At 37.5% G+C, this 18,043-nt stretch overlaps 2 protein-coding genes across 3 annotated transcripts; one reads left to right on the top strand and one right to left on the bottom strand.

Annotated features, from left to right (window-relative positions):
• Positions 1-2,727: 2,727 nt before the first annotated feature.
• On the bottom strand, positions 2,728-11,918 carry LOC103436711 (GDP-mannose transporter GONST3). 2 transcript variants are annotated; one of them, XM_008375165.4, is made up of 6 exons: positions 11,459-11,918; positions 11,127-11,255; positions 10,919-10,958; positions 10,274-10,349; positions 4,374-4,574; positions 2,728-4,253 (listed from the first exon to the last, which is right to left on the bottom strand). In XM_008375165.4, the coding sequence occupies exons 1-6, from the start codon at positions 11,466-11,468 to the stop codon at positions 3,108-3,110; spliced, it is 1,602 nt and encodes a 533-aa protein (XP_008373387.3). In that variant the 5' UTR covers positions 11,469-11,918; the 3' UTR covers positions 2,728-3,107. The 2 variants fall into 2 exon arrangements, with proteins under 2 accessions (XP_008373387.3, XP_008373386.3); XM_008375164.4 differs by having other exon boundaries at positions 4,353-4,574; positions 11,459-11,883.
• Positions 11,919-13,861: 1,943 nt separating this feature from the next.
• Positions 13,862-15,730, top strand: LOC103409403 (protein MULTIPLE CHLOROPLAST DIVISION SITE 1). The gene is made up of 5 exons (XM_008348224.4): positions 13,862-14,023; positions 14,156-14,425; positions 14,585-14,751; positions 14,858-15,224; positions 15,340-15,730. The coding sequence occupies exons 1-5, from the start codon at positions 13,940-13,942 to the stop codon at positions 15,538-15,540; spliced, it is 1,089 nt and encodes a 362-aa protein (XP_008346446.3). The 5' UTR covers positions 13,862-13,939; the 3' UTR covers positions 15,541-15,730.
• The last annotated feature ends 2,313 nt before the right edge of the window (positions 15,731-18,043 follow it).

Here is an 18,043-nt window from a genome sequence, read left to right as displayed (position 1 = left end):
CTGAAAGTTACACTTACCAAAATAATGAGAGATACTCTCTCATGCAAACTTCTTTTGGACAAATGATTGATTTTTCGAACATGACTCAACGTGATTGCTATATTCATTTCAAAAAGAAAAACAAATGTGGGCCTATTGTATTTCAGTATTTGTATTAATACAACCCACTCCTTGGTATTATTCAAATCAGAAGCTACCACCAGTGAAGAGCTAATATTCTTCGTTCAGAATCAGTACAATATCAAGGTTTTTTTTTCTTTTATTTTAAGGAAACGATAGTGGATTCATTAATCAAAACTCATTACAGAGATCCATTACAAAAGCCAAATCAAGGTAACAAATTTTCCTCAACAAGTAAATCTAAGATTAAACTTGTATACCATTCACAAACTTGACTCAAAGAAAGACCAAACGTGCGAGCTTTTGGGCAACAACGTTAGCTTGGCGGCCAGTATGAAAAAAAAGGTAGCCTCAATGATTGTTGGGAATAACATCTTGATGTCCTCCGCAATTTGTCTAACCAAATACAGATTGAGAGATGGATCATTCGGCGCTTCCATATTTTGAAGCGAATCACCTTCACATTGAAAGTTTTGAAAACCCTACCTTTTTTCCATTTTGTCTTTTGTCTGTTTGGTTTGTGTTTGAATTTGAAGTTTCTTTACTTATTGCTGTGTTTTCACTTAAAATTTAAAATAAGCCAAATCACGCAAATCAATTACGTTGTATGAGTTATATGTTAAATTCTAACTTATAAATTTCTTCCAATGATACAAGGCAACAACTCAATGATATGTCTATGTGTTAATATTCGCTAATCCACTAACTTAGAAGGCATATTTATCCTAAAACAGACAAAATTAAGCAGATCCTCTATATTATGCTAACAGTTCTTTATTCACAAGCCATTTATTCCCTTCTTTTCGGAACCGTTGAGTAAAGCAAGCTTTATGACCCACCCAACTTATCAAAGTAACCCCGTTCTTTTGACATCTTCCCTAGAACACCCTTTAAAACAAGAGAAATTAGCCACTCTAGTATCACATTGAAACTATAGCATAAGGGGATGACAAATAAAGAGGGAGGAATAGATACTGAAGTTATTAATCTTTCCTTTCTTCTCAGTATATCACTCTATCTTTTAACAGCAGTCGGAGCGCTCTATTTATAGAGCAACTCCATATTACTACAGTTTGAAATTTACAATACATCTTTTGAAAAACGATCTCCTTCATTTCCAAAGTCCACATCTCAACATTGCCAATGTTTTCATTAATCTGCCAATGTTGAAAATCCAATCTGTGTGGGTATTGAAAAATCTACCAATGTTTTCAATATCATTGTGGGCATTCACGATAGTGTATTGAACGCCCGAAATGTCAAAATTACCCCCCACGCGCGCGCTCGCGCGCACACACACATATACATGAGGTTTTCATTGTTTTGAAAATTGAGAATAGTTACCAAATAAGATTTCAGTTTTCAAAAGAAATGAACAAAAATTAAAAACTACAAACAAAATAGTTATCAAATAACCCATAAATGACTCAGATCACTTATTATCAATCCCTTTTGTGTTGGACAATGTATTTTGGTTTTTTATTTTTTTTTAAGTCAACTGATATTCTGATTAAAACCACAGATAAGGCCAAAGAAATGAATAACAGAGCAATGCAACTTTACAAAGCAGGCTCCCTCACGAGTCGTGCATCACAGAAACATCACTAACCTAGCCACAAAGGCACCAAAAGAAAGGCAGGCCGAGTTGAGCTTTGCATAACCTTGATTTACATTTCTCGGTGGATAGCAAACCATTGCGCCACAGATCCTTAGTTGATAATTGTGTGTCAAGTTTATAAATTATACATACTTAACAGCACGATTAGTGTTTTGATTCCCATTTACTCATCCCCCGGGCCAACTTCTTTTTTTTTTATTCCAAAATTTTTATTTACCCATTTATTGAATAGAAACAAATTTATTGAAAATAAATGAGTTAAATGGACCTGGGTTTTATGAATACAACTTTAAAATGACTGTTTATATGATGAATGAACAATTCATAGTCACCTTATGCTAGAGAGATTTTTCAGTATGATCGGCACACGAGATGATATATCACGTGTCACTATACAAATGGTATGATATGTGTGTTAAAAAGTTAATAATTTAAAAAATAAAATTTTCCACCACTTACATAAAAACACGTGATGTACCACTCGTGTTCCTGTCACAATAAAAAATTTCGCCTCATGTTGAGATACAATTACAGCCTAAGCCCTCAAGTTAGTAGGACATGGTCACATGGGGAGAAAATCACCTTTTGAATTAAAAACATTTGAAGGTACCAAGTTTTATAGATAGGGTAGTTCAAATAATTTAAGACATTAACAATTTTACCAAGCCTATATAGTGCATCAATCCACAAGTTTGTCTAATTATCTTTATGTAGGGGAGGAGGGGAAGATTTGAAATTTGACCATAAATTGGGGGTTATTTGCTCATCTATTAAAACTAGATAGCAACGAAAAATGTAAACAAGAACATATTCGGAAATATAACAAAAAATTCCCTCTCAATTACAATTTGGTAATTTAAAACTAGTTAACTACGCCCGTTCATGCTCACTCAAAACTTTTAATCGAATTAAACACAGTTAAAAGCCAACACTGCCTTCCGTTACTTTAACAAGCACACAGTTAAAAGCAATAAGCTATGAATCTATGATGATAGGAAAGAAATATGGTATTGCTATTGAGACGAGACTATCTGATCTGATGAATACAAGTTTACAAAACAAAAGAATGCAAAATTTCGTCTGACAGCGTGTTCCCAAGGTGAATAAATGTAGTATCCTCGACTTGAACAATAAAATTATCAGTACAGAGAGTTTTCTGGCTAACAACTAATTCAATTAACCAAGTTGTCATGAGAATGCTTATCTTTGTCCACATATCCATCACAGGCATTCTGTGAAGCTTGAAACTTGAGTCATCTCGATGAGAAGTTCCCACCGGAGATTTACTAATCAATAAATTTTGGACCAGAGGAAATTAAAACCCAGAAGCAAAGTATAGAACAATATTACCTCTTGAAAATTCCTTCTCTCAATTTCCCTGTTCTGATTCAGCATTCCATTTCTCATTGCTATTGCTTTCTAAGTTGGAGTTCATCTCAATTAACTTTTGTTGTTCTTCCTCTGCCTCTTGTGCTTTCACCTGATTTACAACCTTAGGCTTGTTGCTTGTAGATTGCTGATACATAACACCACCTAGCATACATATTAACAGCCCCACTGTGCCAACTATGGTTGAATGCTTGTCCCAAATAATCAGATTAATCACAACAGTCAATAGCTTGTTCACTATACCAAGAACAGTAAATCCAGTTGCAGAAATTGCCCTTCGGCAAGAAAACCCAAAGAAAGAGATAGACAAACCAAATAAACATGATAACCCCACTGGCAAAAGCACATCAAAAGAATACCAATCTGATTCGTCCGTGATTTCATGCTTAATCTTCTTCAATTCACCCATTACAAGTAGTTCCAGCGGGAACAGTAGGAGAGCCTCGAGATTGTTATACAATACAAGACCCCATGTGTTTAAGCCGATGGTCATTACCACATGCTTTATGTAGACAAAATCTATGGACATGCTTACCAAGTAAGCTAGAGCCCAACTATAAGCCGTGACTGTGAACTGGTAATCTGTAAGCACATAAATCACACTTCCTCCAAAAATAGTGGCTAGTGAGGCCCATGTCCTTATTGATGGCCATGGTTGGTGCAAGAAGAGAGTCTCTCCTATTGCAACAAAGATTGGGACAACTGAACGAAAGACAATAAAAGTGTCAACGTTAGCATGAAGAAGGAGCTCACTGTTGGTGAAGAGAGAGAGGTAGAATATAACTGCTGCTGGTAGGAAGCGCCACATAGTAAGAAGGTCAAGCGAATCATGTTCTAGCAACTTAAGCCAGCCACATACAAGGACCCCCATAGCACTTGTAAAATACTGTAACGCAGTTAGGGCCCCAGGATAAGGAAATTTCACGACAGCCCACTTGTTGATAATGGAAAGCAATGAGGCAGATAAGCAGTAACCAGCAGCTATACCGTAGACTGAGATCTGCTGGAGTATAACACTGGACCAGTTTGTTTGGATATTACCAAAAAGAGTAGGGGCACTTGAACCACCCTGAGCCTGACGGCCCTGACCAACTTGAGGATTCTCCACAACAATTTTATTGGACATCTGTTATAGGATTAAAATATTTGTTAGTCCACACCATTTTTTATTCTTTTTTTTTTCCCCCAAAACTTGGAAACAAATGCTTAACATTATAACATATACATCAGGCAAGAATAGCGACACCTCTCTCACGGACACTTCAGCTTCATCCATCTTGCTGGATTCACCAAGGACCTCCACTTGTTCAAGCAACTTCTTTAACTTATCCTCCAAAATAAACAAATGTTTGGACTTTTCAATTGACAGTGGATGTGGTAGTGCAGGTTCCACCTCTTGGTGACGGTGTTCTCGCTCACGTCTTACTCTTCTATCCAAATCCATCACCTGCGATATGACAAAGAAATACAGGTGAATATTTTTATTTTCATTGAGCATAAATATAGGTCAAGCTGGATGGATGAAGTGGAAGAGTGCATCCGGCGTGTTGTGTGACCGCCGTATGCCACTGAAGCTCAAGGGAAAATTTTATAGGACGGCAATAAGGCCGGCAATGCTGTATGGCACAGAATGTTGGGCGGTGAAACATCAACACGTACACAAAATGGGTGTAGCGGAGATGAGGATGCTTCGTTGGATGTGTGGGCACACGAGAAAGGATAAGATTAGGAATGAGGATATCCGGGGTAAAGTAGGAGTAGCCGAAATTGAAGGAAAGATGAGAGAAAATCGGTTACGGTGGTTTGGACATGTGCAAAGAAGGCCTACTGACGCTCCGATTAGAAGATGCGACTATGGGACAGAGGTTCAGGGCCGAAGGGGTAGAGGAAGACCTAGGAAAACTTTGGAAGAGACTCTAAGAAAAGACTTAGAGTACTTGGATCTAACGAAGAACATGACACAGGATCGAGCACAATGGCGTTCTAAGATTCATATAGCCGATCCCACTCAGTGACTTGGATTTTCCAAGTCTCCAACCAAGAAGTTTTCCTCACTCGGGAAATTAAGGGAACACTACCCCAACCTACATGCTCCACTCAGAAAGCTTCAACATACAAGCTTCAACAAAAGAAAATTCAAAGAACTTAGCGAAGAAGGCTTTGGTGTATTTAACACAATACGTTGAAATGAAGGAAAGCTTATTTATTGATATCCCCGATAAGCTACAAATATGTACATATACATGAGTCAAAATAAACACACAAGAGGGAGCCTTCACAAAGGTTGCTTAGGAGAAGTCTCAGCAGTCGGTAGAGCCCCAGAAAGAGAAGGCACCGGAGGGGGATCATTTGGAGCCTCAGTACTGGACAGAACCCTAGAAGGAGGAGGCATCAGAGGTTGATCATTTGGAGCTTCATTACGCGGTACAGCCCCAGAAGACGAAGGCAATAAATGCCTTTGGAACAAACCCATAAATCTCTGATGATCAAGTAAAACCTGACCATCAGTTTCCTTCATCTGGTCAAGCTTCCTCTTCATGTTTGTAGCATAGTCATGTGCGAGCCGGTGCAACTGTTTATTCTCATGCTTGAGCCCTCTAATCTCCTGTTTGAGACTCATCACTTCAGCCGCCAATGATTCAACTTGGCGGGTTCGAGCAAATAGGCGTTGTGCCATATTAGACACAGAACCTGCACACTGAACACTGAGAGCCAGCGAATCCTTAACAGCTAACTCATCAGACCGTTTGGAAAGTAGTCTGTTATCTTTGGGAGTGAGAAGGTTCCTGGCCACCACCGCAACGGTCATATCATTCTTCATCACGGAATCCCCAACGGTAAGAGGACCAGTTGGGGAGACGAAGGATGGGCGCCATATGTTGTCTGGAGAAGGCGGGGCTGCCTCTTCAACAAGGTTCAAGTCAAAACGACGGTCGGAGGGACCAGACATTTTCAAAGGTGTTGAAGAGAGAAGAGGTCGGACAAATCAAGATCTTAGAAGTGCAAGAATGAAGCTTCTACTGGTGGAGATTCAAGTGTGCTTTGGAACTTAATGCCAGCCCCTATAAAAATCTGCACTCGACGGAGCTTCAGAAATCAAAGAGGCGCCTGCTCAGAAATCGAAGAGGCGTTTGCTTTCTCAAAAGTTGGGCTGCTTAGAGATCACGAGGGTTGATCTCAGAAATCGAAGAGCCGTTTGCTTTCTCAAAAGTTGGGCTGCTCAAATACCACGAAGGCCGATCTCAGAAATCGAAGAGGCGCTCGCTTTCTCAAAAGCTGGGCTCCCTAGAGACCACGAGGGCCGATCTCAGAAATCGAAGAGGCACCTACTTTTCCAGCCTTGTCAGCACCTGTCACACGCACACTCAGCTTTGCGGAAATTATGGGCATTCTGTCAAAGACTTCTGGGGAAGTAGAAAACACATGAATCTTACTGTTCAATCACCCACTTCCCACACGCAACAATAGCTCATGGGTACCACAAATAACTTTGCCAAAGTTCTCTGCCAAAGTTGAGCACGTGAAGCTTGCAGCTCCCACTACATCGCTCTGACCAAGAAGGGTAAAAGAATAGCAAAGAAACAGCACTAACAAAGTTTAGACCCATAAATTTTGAAGGTCTAGCTACCATATTATTACCCACAAGGGTAAAGGAACAGTACCACTGCTGGATAATTGGAAAGTCCATGTATGTCAACCTCTGTGCTTCGTGGCAAGGTAGACTAGCAAACATGCCCAACCTTTACTCACATTCGAGAAAACACTCCCAATAAGATTGCTTGCTCCAAAATCGAAGAGGCACCATCCTCCGAATCTAAAGAGCCAGACTCCCAACATGACTACTTTCTTAAAAATCGAAGAGAGGGTAAAGGAACAGTACCATTGCTGGATAATTGGAAAGTCCCTGTGTGTCAACCTCTGTGCTTCGTGGCAAGGTAGACTAGCAAACATGCCCAACCTTTACTCACATTCGAGAAAACACTCCCAACAAGATTGCTTGCTCCAAAATCGAAGAGGCACCGCCCTCCGAATCTCGAGAGCCACTCTCCCAACATGATTACTTTCTCAAAAATCGAAGAGACACTGCTCCCCGAATCTCGAGAGCCAGACCCCCAGCATGATTGCTTTCTCAAAAATCGGTGAGGCACCGTTCTCCGAATCAATCGAAGAGGCGCTCGCTTTCTCAAAAGCTGGGCTGCTCAGAGACCACGAGGGCCGATCTCAGAAATCAAAGAGGCACCTACTTTTCTAGCCTTGTCAGCACCTGTCACACGCACACTCAGCTTTGCAGAAATTATGGGCATTCTGTCGAAGACTTCTGGTGAAGTAGAAAGCACATGAATCTTACTGTTCAATCACCCACTTCCCACACGCAACAATAACTCATGGGTACCACAGATCACTTTGCCAAAGTTCTCTGCCAAAGTTGAGCACGTGAAGCTTGCAGCTCCCACTACATCGCTCTGATCAAGAAAGGTAAAAGAATAGCAAAGAAACAGCACTAACAAAGTTTAGACACATAAATTTTGAAGGTCTAGCTACCATATTATTACCCACAAGGGTAAAGGAACAGTACCACTGCTGGATAATTGGAAAGTCCCTGTGTGTCAACCTATGTGCTTCGTGGCAAGGTAGACTAGCAAACATGCCCAACCTTTACTCACATTCGAGAAAACAGTCCCAACAAGATTGCTTGCTCCAAAATCGAAGAGGCACCGTCCTCCGAATCTCGAGAGCCAGACTCCCAACATGACTACTTTCTCAAAATCGAAGAGAGGGTAAAGGAACAGTACCATTGCTGGATAATTGGAAAGTCCCTATGTGTCAACCTTTGTGCTTCGTGGCAAGGTAGACTAGCAAACATGTCCAACCTTTACTCACATTCGAGACAACACTCCCAACAAGATTGCTTGCTCCAAAATCGAAGAGGCACCGCCCTCCGAATCTCGAGAGCCAAACTCCCAACATGATTACTTCCTCAAAAATCGAAGAGACACTGCTCTCCGAATCTCGAGAGTCAGACCCCCAACATGATTGCTTTCTCAAAAATCGAAGAGGCATCGTTCTCCGAATCTCGAGAGCCAGATACCACAGACCACTTTTTCAAAGTGCTCTGACAGAGTTAAAATATGTGAAACTGGCAGCTCCCACTACCGTGCTATGACCAAGCAGGGTAAAGGAATAGCATTACTACTTGTTGTTAGGGAGACTCCTATATATGTCGACCTCCATCCCCAACGGACAGGCAGACCTGCAAAAATGCTCAACCCTTCATCATATCTGAGAGGGCACTCCCAACAAAGCCTTTCGAAATATTCAGCTTTCTTTCCCCCCGATAATACCTCTGCAAACAAGCTATACTAGAGCAAGAATATCTCATATCATCAGGGTTAAAAGCAAGAGTATCCCATATCATGCTTTTTCCCTGTTTTTTCTTTTGGCCTTGTTTTTACCTGCAAGACAAGGAGAAAGAGAGCAATCAGTCAGCACTTGGAATCAAGCTTCCAGCCAGGAACTGACTGCCTGGAACCCCTTACCTGATTACTTACCTGGCATTGCTCTCGAGTACTCATCTTCAACATCTTATGTTTCCAGGGAAGATTCCGCATCTGCTTGAGGAACAGATAGGGCAAGTGCGAAGGATACAAGGAAGCATGTGGAGACAAGCGTAACAGCACACGTGCCGATACATCCATTACTCTGTCAAAAGCAAAAGTATCCCATATCAGCAGGGTGGAACGTACTCTAGATTTGATGGACTTGTTTTGACCCTCAAATTCTTCAGTCGGCCTTATACTCTGGAGGAAACCAGAAAACCCTCCAGCTCAGTTCAAGAATAAGCCTGTGGAAAGTTACTTCTTCAAAAGCAAAAGTATCTCATATCATCTCTTCTCATTTTTCTTCTCTTTATCCTTCATGCTGCTGCAAGATGGGGAGAAGGTGAACAATCAGTCGGAGCTCTGATTGCTTACCTTGTCTGTCACCTCTTTCAACAGACCCCCTAGCTCGGCGACTTGGGGGACTCCTACTACATGGTTTGTATCGCGCTTGACCAAGCCTGAAACTACAAGTAAGCTTCAAGTGAAATTGATACATTACCTTGTGCATCTCCACCAGTTAAAGATACCACCCCTGGATGGAGGAAGAGTACTTCCAGAGAAGATGCCACATCTACCTATGAGACAGATAAGGCAAGTCAAGACGACACCACACTCCGATACTTAGAAGTTTCGTGATTACGAGATCATTCTCCCACAATATTTCCTAATGTCATTTGTACTAAATCATTCACTCGTACTCACTAAAGGAGAGCTTGAACCTATGTACTTGTGTAAACCCTTCACAATTAATGAGAACTCTTCTATTCCGTGGACGTAGCCAATCTGGGTGAACCACGTACATCTTGTGTTTGCTTTCCTATCTCTATCCATTTATATACTTATCCACACTAATGACCGGAGCAATCTAGCGAAGATCACAAAAAACGACCGTTTTCGTTACCTATGATCTATCTTGCAAGAGAACGGAGAATTAGATGGAGATCTCAACCATAGAATACGAGCTGGATGGAAAGAGTGCATCCGGCGTGTTGTGTGACCGTCGTAGGCCACTGAAGCTCAAGGGAAAATTTTATAGGACGGCAATAAGGCCAGCGATGTTGTATGGCAGAGAATGTTGGGTGGTGAAGCATCAACACGTACACAAAATGGGTGTAGCGGAGATGAGGATGCTTCGTGGGATGTGTGGGCACACGAGAAAGGATAAGATTGGGAATGAGGATATCCGAGGTACAGTAGGAGTAGCCGAAATTGTAGGAAATATGAGAGAAAATCGGCTCTGGTGATTTGGACATGTGCAAAGAAGGCCGACTGACGCTCCGGTTCGAAGATGTGACTACGGGACAGAGGTTCAGGGCCGAAGGGGTAGAGGAAGACCTAGGAAAACTTTGGAAGAGACTCTAAGAAAAGACTTAGAGTACTTGGATCTAACGGAGGACATGACACAAAACCGAGCGCAATGGCGTTCTAGGATTCATATAGCCGACCCCACTTAGTGGGAAAAGGCTTTGTTGTTGTTGTTGTTGTTGAGCATAAATATAGGTGAATAATTCCTGATCATCAAAAAATGGAAAGAAGTGCAACTTACCAACATCTCACAAAACTGAGCAAGTTCGGCTTCAAACTTGGGCACGTATGCATCATGCTGTGGTGACTTCTCAAAACTATAATAAGAAAATAAAAAGTAACACTCAAAACTAAAAGGGAGAAAATAATCAGTCCAATAGCAGGTAGAAAAAGGGGGTCCTTGAAGGAAAATAAAAGGCAGCAGCTGATGGATTTATGATGAAAAGGCAGTCAGTAAGTTTGTAAAATTCTGATGAAAGGGAAGAAAGCGTATTTAATGACCTCAGATTATCATCTGATTTTGAAAACTAAACTTCGAGTTTCAACAAACAGTCTAGATACTCTTATAAACGCTTAATGAAAGCAATTGTACACAAATGTATGAACCTGCTAAGTATGCATACATTGGAGCAACATTGAAGTATTGCAACATGCGACATGCAATTGGTTGAAGTATTTTGAAGTTTTTCCACACGTATGAATCTGTATGCATAAAATGGATATTTTGTAGCAAATCCAGTACAACCAATTAACTTAACATGAAAGAAGAAAAGATAATTCCTTTAATTGCATTCGATCTAGATGTATAAAAAAAGGGTAATATGACACCTCAAGAAACACTTCCCACAAGAAAATCCTAATCTAAATAAAACGTCCAGTTAGTCACCTTTCCTTCAACTTCGGGTCATGGATTTTAGGGCACTGTCCTGATAAACAAAAGATTTGGTGTCAGTGATGTGTTATACTCTCCAAAAATCCGAAAAGCAAATGATTCGGGAATCGAATCCCAATTCAGACATTTCTTGCTTGCTCTTTCTCAGCAACTAAATAGTTTGAACAGGTGCAATTCAACACGAAATTTAAAAGCAATGCACCTAGATCGCTTCGAGTATTGGCGAAGAGATGGAACGGACAAAACCGAACCAAATAGTGCCCGCAGACTTCCTTATCATCCCAAGTAATTTCCCTGCCCCTCTTTCTCTCTTCCTCCGTCAAATTACGAGCTGGAATTCATCAACCAAATTAGAAAATGTTTATAAACAAATTAAAGCAAGAGTAAGCAAATGATTAATGCAATTAGAACCACTAATTTTGTTTCGAAAAATCGTCAAAATACATTACCAAATTATAGCATCTAAATGTGAAGAAGCAAAAGCCAAAGGGTATGAAGAAAAAGCAACGAATAATTAGGGTTTATGGGAGATACCTGTGCCCATAAGTTCGTGTAGCGGAGAAGGAAATTCAGAAGGGTTTGAATTTTGAGGGAGAAACAATTAATTTGAGTGGGAGGGGAGGAAATTGGGATTAGGGTTTATAGCAAACGCATAAGTGAGGAAGGAGCAGCGTAAGTAACTGCCATGGCTTTTGGGCCCTCTAGGCTTCTCAAGGTTTGATTTTGAATCTCAAGGAAGTAGAATTATGACTTTGAATCTGAGGGAGAAGGAGACAGCGTCAGCGACGGTGGTGGTAAACATACAAAAATCCTTGTTTGCTAAACTTTGCTTGGCGGTAATTTTTCGGAGAATTACTGTCAATTTCCCAAAACACAATTTCGAAAACACAAATTTAAATCACATTAAGATTCTTTTTAATGTAGATAATATTGTTTGTTTAAAAGAAGGAAGAATAAAACAAGGATTAGTTGGGGAGACTTGGCAAAGCAGTCCAACTTTTTGAGGGGTCAAGAAGATTCATTGGGACATTTCTGCCTCTATTAACTATCCTCATACCATACCATGTACAATACAAGGAAAGAGGATCCTCTTCTGAGTTCAGGATGAGAATCGTCCTGATCATGAAATTCTAACCGTTCAAATTTAATCTAACGATTGTAATTATTATAACTTTTAAATGACCTCCTAGTTCGAGCTGTTGGATTAAATTTGAACAGTCCGAATTTCGTGATCAGAATGACCCCCATCCTGAGCTCAGGAGAGGATCCTCTTCCCAATACAAGCTTAAAATTTATCTCAAACTACTGGCCGCCCTGTGTTATTTTGGTAACTTTACTCCATTTTTAAATCTCTAATAGACTCTCAAAATGAGTTTTAAATTATAATTTAGAAAGAATTAAAAAAATCAACTCCACTGTTAAGATAAAAATTCACTAATATTCTTTATTTATCTTAAGATAAAAATTCATTTGGGAGGTCTTAGAAGGGCAAAAGGTGCTTTTGGTGAATCTTTATAATTAAAGCTAACTGATTTATTTAAAAGGGTAAACTATCGGTTTACCCCCTGAACTTTCACCTCACTTTCGATTTCCCCCCTGAACTTTTCTATTAGAAAATTAAGGACTCAAACTAATTTTTTTAGCCAATTTGCCCCCTACCGTTAGTTTTTCATATATTCCATCCATATTTCCGTTAAGTGAGACCATGTGCATAACATGTGAGTATAGTTAAGTCATTTCAATTTAAAAATGATTAAAAACTGAAAATAAATAATAATAATAATTTTCCCTCTATTTTTTCCCGCTAATTCCTATCCTCAATTTTAATTTTCCCTCTCATTCCTATGCATGAGAAATAACATATGGTGTTATTGTCTTCATAAGTAGCTAAGTTAATCTTTTTTTTGAAGCATGTACTACCATTTTTATTTTCTCTAACAAATTAATAATTTGACAAATGCTCATGGTGTTATTGTCTCCAAAGCAGTGCATTAATATAAGAAACATGTCCATAAAAAATACTAGGGTTTCTTATATTAATGCACTGCTTTGGAGACAATAGCACCATTAGCATTTGTCAAATTATTAATTTGTTAGAGAAAATAAAAATGGTAGACAATAACACCATATGTCATTTCTTATGCATAGGAATGAGAGGGAAAAATAAAATCGAGGATAGGAATTAGCGGGAAAAAATAGAGGGAAAGTTTTGCTTTTTTTATTATTTTCAGTTTTTTAATTATTTTTAAGAGTGAAATAACTTAACTACCCTCACATGTTGTGCACATGGTCTCACTTAACGGAAATATGGATGGAATATATGAAAAACTAACGGTATGGGGCAAATTGGCTAAAAAAATTAGTTTGAGTCCTTAATTTTCCAATGGAAAAGTTCAGGGGGGAAATCAAAAGTGAGGTGAAAGTTCATGGGGTAAACCGACAGTTTACTCTTATTTAAAATTAAGTTATTTGATTAAGTATTTATTCGTGGCCCTAGATTTTTTTTTCCTTTAATAAATTTATTTTTTTCAAGAATAAAAATTAGTTAATACCTAAAAATTATTCATTTAAATCTCAGTGTTTCGATGATGGAGATGTTTTAAAATTTTGAAAGATTTATATCGGTTAAAATCTCAGTATTTCGATGATGGAGATGTTTTAAGATTTTGAAAGACTATGAAAGATTTATAAATCCATAAAGTTTACTGAAGTATCATACATTTTATGTGAACTTTAGGTAAAATTACTAGGAGTTGGGGTGTAATTTTCTAACGCTTAAAAAACATTATAAAATCTCTCTAATTAAAGTTTTTCTTTTTAAAAAATCGTCTTAAAATTCAATCATAATTGAATGCGTATAGAGCTGTATGAGTTGAATAATATCTGTAAAGTCGTTTAAATTTTTTAAACTCGTAATTAAATACTTAGCTAAAATATCTTCTTCGTGTTTTTTTACACTATTTACTAGCTAATTTAGCAAAAATTAAAATAAATTGCTCTAATTCATTCTCAGATATGATACTGAAGCACCAGACCCAGTCATCCTCTAATGTAATGGCTTCCATTTCTTCTCTCCAATTCCAGTTGCTATCCTTCCAGGTATGTTTCTGAACGCGCTTTCATCTCCTCTGTCATACATGGCGCTTTTTGCAATCACGATACCAAATTTCACAAAATTATTTGTTTCAATTTCTCACCGTTTTAATTTTGGCTTTGAATTCCGAATCATAGCCCTCGATTTGGGGCTCAAACTCAAACCATCGGACCCCTTCACTCCTACTGAAACTTAGACCCGAATTCGGCCGGGTTCGGCGACTGAAATCCAGTGAGAGGTTTCCACCGAGAGCCATTGACGGCTCGGTTGGTTCTGCTGGTGACGACCACACATCTCCTAATGGTGAGGTAGCGAAGACTGAGAACAAAATTACCATAACAAATCTCAAAGACTCAATCGGAAAATTGCAGGGAATGATCAGCTCCGTCACCCCATTGGTCTTTTCGGTAACATTTTCATTACTAATATTAGGGTTTCTCTTACGGGAATGTTTTTTTCTTGCTGGGTTTTTGTTTCAGTGTCTGTACAACGTGTACATTGGCTTGCGGTCTATGCATTGCGACTGGTTTAACTGTAATATGCTTTCTTTTCGGGATAATGATCAGATGCGACAACGAGAGGGATTCGATTTGGCAATTGGTTTGTGTATAGCAACTGCATTTGTGGTCATTGCTGTGAGAGTGTTTGTGGTTAGGAAATCTAAGTACGACCGCCCTGGCTCTGTCGCTGATCTTGTTAGACGCGGCCAGCTTAGGTCTGATAGAAGAGGCATGTATGATTTCAATCCTTATCACACTTGTTTTCTCATGGTCTTTGTATAATAATCTTTGATGAGACGATAACTGTGAAGACTTAAATTCCGATCGTTTATTTCACAGTTCAACGCCTCTCAAGTATGATGACCCGTTCAATAATCCACTGGTCAAGCTTGGTAAAGGAAATTCAACTGTAGAGATGTGCGGAAAGGTTTATCGCCTAGCCCCTGTTACGCTTACAAAGGAGCAGCAAGTTGTCCATCAGAAAAGGAGGTCGCGCGCTTACCAGTGGAAGAGACCTACAATTTTCCTTAAGGAAGGGGATTCAATACCGCCGGATGTTGACCCTGATACGGTTAGGTGGATTCCTGCCAATCATCCTTTTGCAACCACTGTTGGTGACATTGACGAAGACTTGGCACAAAACAATGTGTATCAAAAACACGGTGTTCCATTTCGAATTCAAGCTGAGCATGAAGCACTGCAGAGGGTAAGTATCTGTAATTCATCATCACAGTTTTTGGCACAAGGGGAAAGGAATTTCCATTGCTTCGACTAATATTGCAATAATTCATCTTGACAATTTCTGGATTTTCATTTCGTAGGAGCAAAAGTTGAACAGGTTAGTGAATGACTCTAGCGATGATAGTGATTTTACGAATGCATTCAAGTCAGGTCCAAAGTCACCTGACCGTGGAGAAGAAAGCCGCATCAATAAGCAATCAGGTAACTTCAATCCACCATTATCAGAACGTGCCCCAAATTCATCTCGCAGTGTGCCACCTTATGAGGAAATGCATGACTGAATATGATCTTGGCTTGTGTTTGTATTTGTCGTCTGTCAAATTGCTACACAAGCTTGAATTCTGAGTTGTATGTAATTAGCAGGTCTAGATATTAATTGAGAATTTCAAGTTTTGGGATATGATGTAGCCAGTTCAGATACCGGTTTTAAATTAAAGGATGAAATGTATATTGAACGGTGTTGTAGTTTCATCTCTTACTGTTCTAGTAGATCTCAGTATCACGCTCTACAATGGTGCGTACTCCCCTACTTTATCTTTTGTGTTTAAATTTAAATTTACTGATTTCAGTGCTTGAATACAGCGAAGGTCAGTTAGTAGTTATGGTGAAACTGAATCATCCAAGTCTCAGAAAATATTTTGAGGATGTTGTTCAGGCAATATCTCATGATTAACAATATGATTTTTCAAAGGAGTAATTAGGTTTTCATCCTTATTTTTACTACTCTATTGATTAAAACTTTATTACTTTTCAATTTTTGATCAAGGTCCTTTGTATTAATAATATCATTAATTATTTCAATAATAAAATATTTTTTATTTCTAAATATATTCATTTAATATTAAAAATATTACAATTAGTATATTTATATTTATGGCTAAATTTTTTATCATATATTTTTATTTTTAGTTTGTACCCATTTTTAATTTGCAGCCCTTTTTTAATTTGTACCAATTTTCCTTTCAGTTTTAATTTGTACCCATATATTAATTTCTTTTTGTGCCCATATTTTTTAAAGTTTTATTTGTATTGTACCCATATTTTTTTATTTATTTGTACCCATTTTTATTTTTGCTAAATGTACCCATTTTGAAGAATGTATCCATGTTTTGATACAATAATTTTTTGGTTATTTTTTATGAATGTACCCATGTTTACACACACACACAATAGTATATTTATATTTTAATATTTTTAATCCCACAAATTATGGTTTTTTATTTAAAATCTCATTACTATAAACAACTATAAATTTTAATTTTTAATTTAAAAAATATAGTAACGTACATAGAAATAAATTATCAATTAATTTCAGGGACTTGGATCAAAAATTGAAAACCAACAAGGTTTCAGTCAAAGACTATTCATAACTAGGGACCGCATCCAAAGTCTCCCTTTTTCAAATTATCTTGACAACGCCTCTCCTCTTTCTCTCTAACAATTTTATATATTTCAATATTTTCTTCGCATCTGTATTTAGACTACTTGTGCAAGAATTTAGTCACATTCGTCCCTTGTAGATTACATACGCAAAAGGAGGATTAGGAATTTTCTATTGTTTTTACACATATATATTATTATATAACTACATATATAATTAATCTTCATCTACCAATAGTGTAGTACCGTTAAATTTCATGAACAGTGTAGAACCGTTAAGTTTCATAAACAGTGTATTAAGTTTCATAAATAGTGTAGTACCGTTAAGTTTCATAAACAATATCATAAGTTTCATAAACAGTTCATGCGATTCAGTTTTTTTTATTTTAATTTTTTTAATATTAAAATTATGTATTTTTCATTTAAGTTTTAAGTTTTTTTGTCATTTTTATTAAAATTTAAGTCTTTTTTATTAAATAAAATTATAACATTGTTTTTTATTAAAATAAACTTAACCAAAATCTTTTTTCATAAAAATTATCTTAAATCTTTACGTCTCCAGCAGTGCCAAGCTAAATATAGCCTCGAGCTCTTTTTCACTTTACTTCATCAAAAAATATATATTTTAAAGAATAAGTGCCGGATTATAATTTCATTTCCAATTATGTAGGAGCTATATTTTAGTCTTTTCAATATTTATTGATTTTTAGTATATTGAGAAAAACTATGGTATAACACTTATACATTCTACTATTATGTATTATTCACATGATTCAATTAAGGAAAACTAACGAAAAGTTCAAAAAAACTTATCTTTTAACGAAAAACCCTTTTTAAAGGTATAGTAAATAGTGACAGTTAAAGGTAAAAATGTGGTTTTTCGTTAAAAGTGAACAGTATCGGAAATGTTTTTGTTAAAACTCCCTTATTTAAAATAATTAAACTATTATTGTGTATTACTCATACATTCAACATATGATTTCAGATATGACACGTGTAGAATTGAGAGCCATTTAGCAAGATTTTTTTTTTTTTTGTCGAAATTAGCAAGATTTCGCATAAGCTTTTAGTTCACACGACACCTTATCAAAATTAAATCTTAATTATTAATCATATATGATTTCAAGTTACACGTATCAATTCGTGAGCAACTCTCCAGATTTCTGATTAAATTCTTATCGATGTGATAATTTTGTCCTTTAATCATTTTTCAAATTGAGTTATGTGTGTCGATTTATGAGCAAATATCTAAATTTCTAACTAAAATTTTATTAACGTGACACCTCTTATCTTCAACTTCACGTATCAACAAATAGTGTGCATTGAGTTCCATATATCATTCACAACTTCCATCTGATACATTCCTCAGCAATTTCTCTCATCTCCAATAATTTGTCAACTAAT

This window comes from Malus domestica, chromosome 06, assembly GCF_042453785.1.
Source record: "Malus domestica chromosome 06, GDT2T_hap1".
NCBI classification, from domain to species: Eukaryota; Viridiplantae; Streptophyta; class Magnoliopsida; order Rosales; family Rosaceae; genus Malus; species Malus domestica.
Note: the sequence above shows the minus strand (reverse complement) of the source record. Positions and strands in the feature narration are given on the sequence as shown.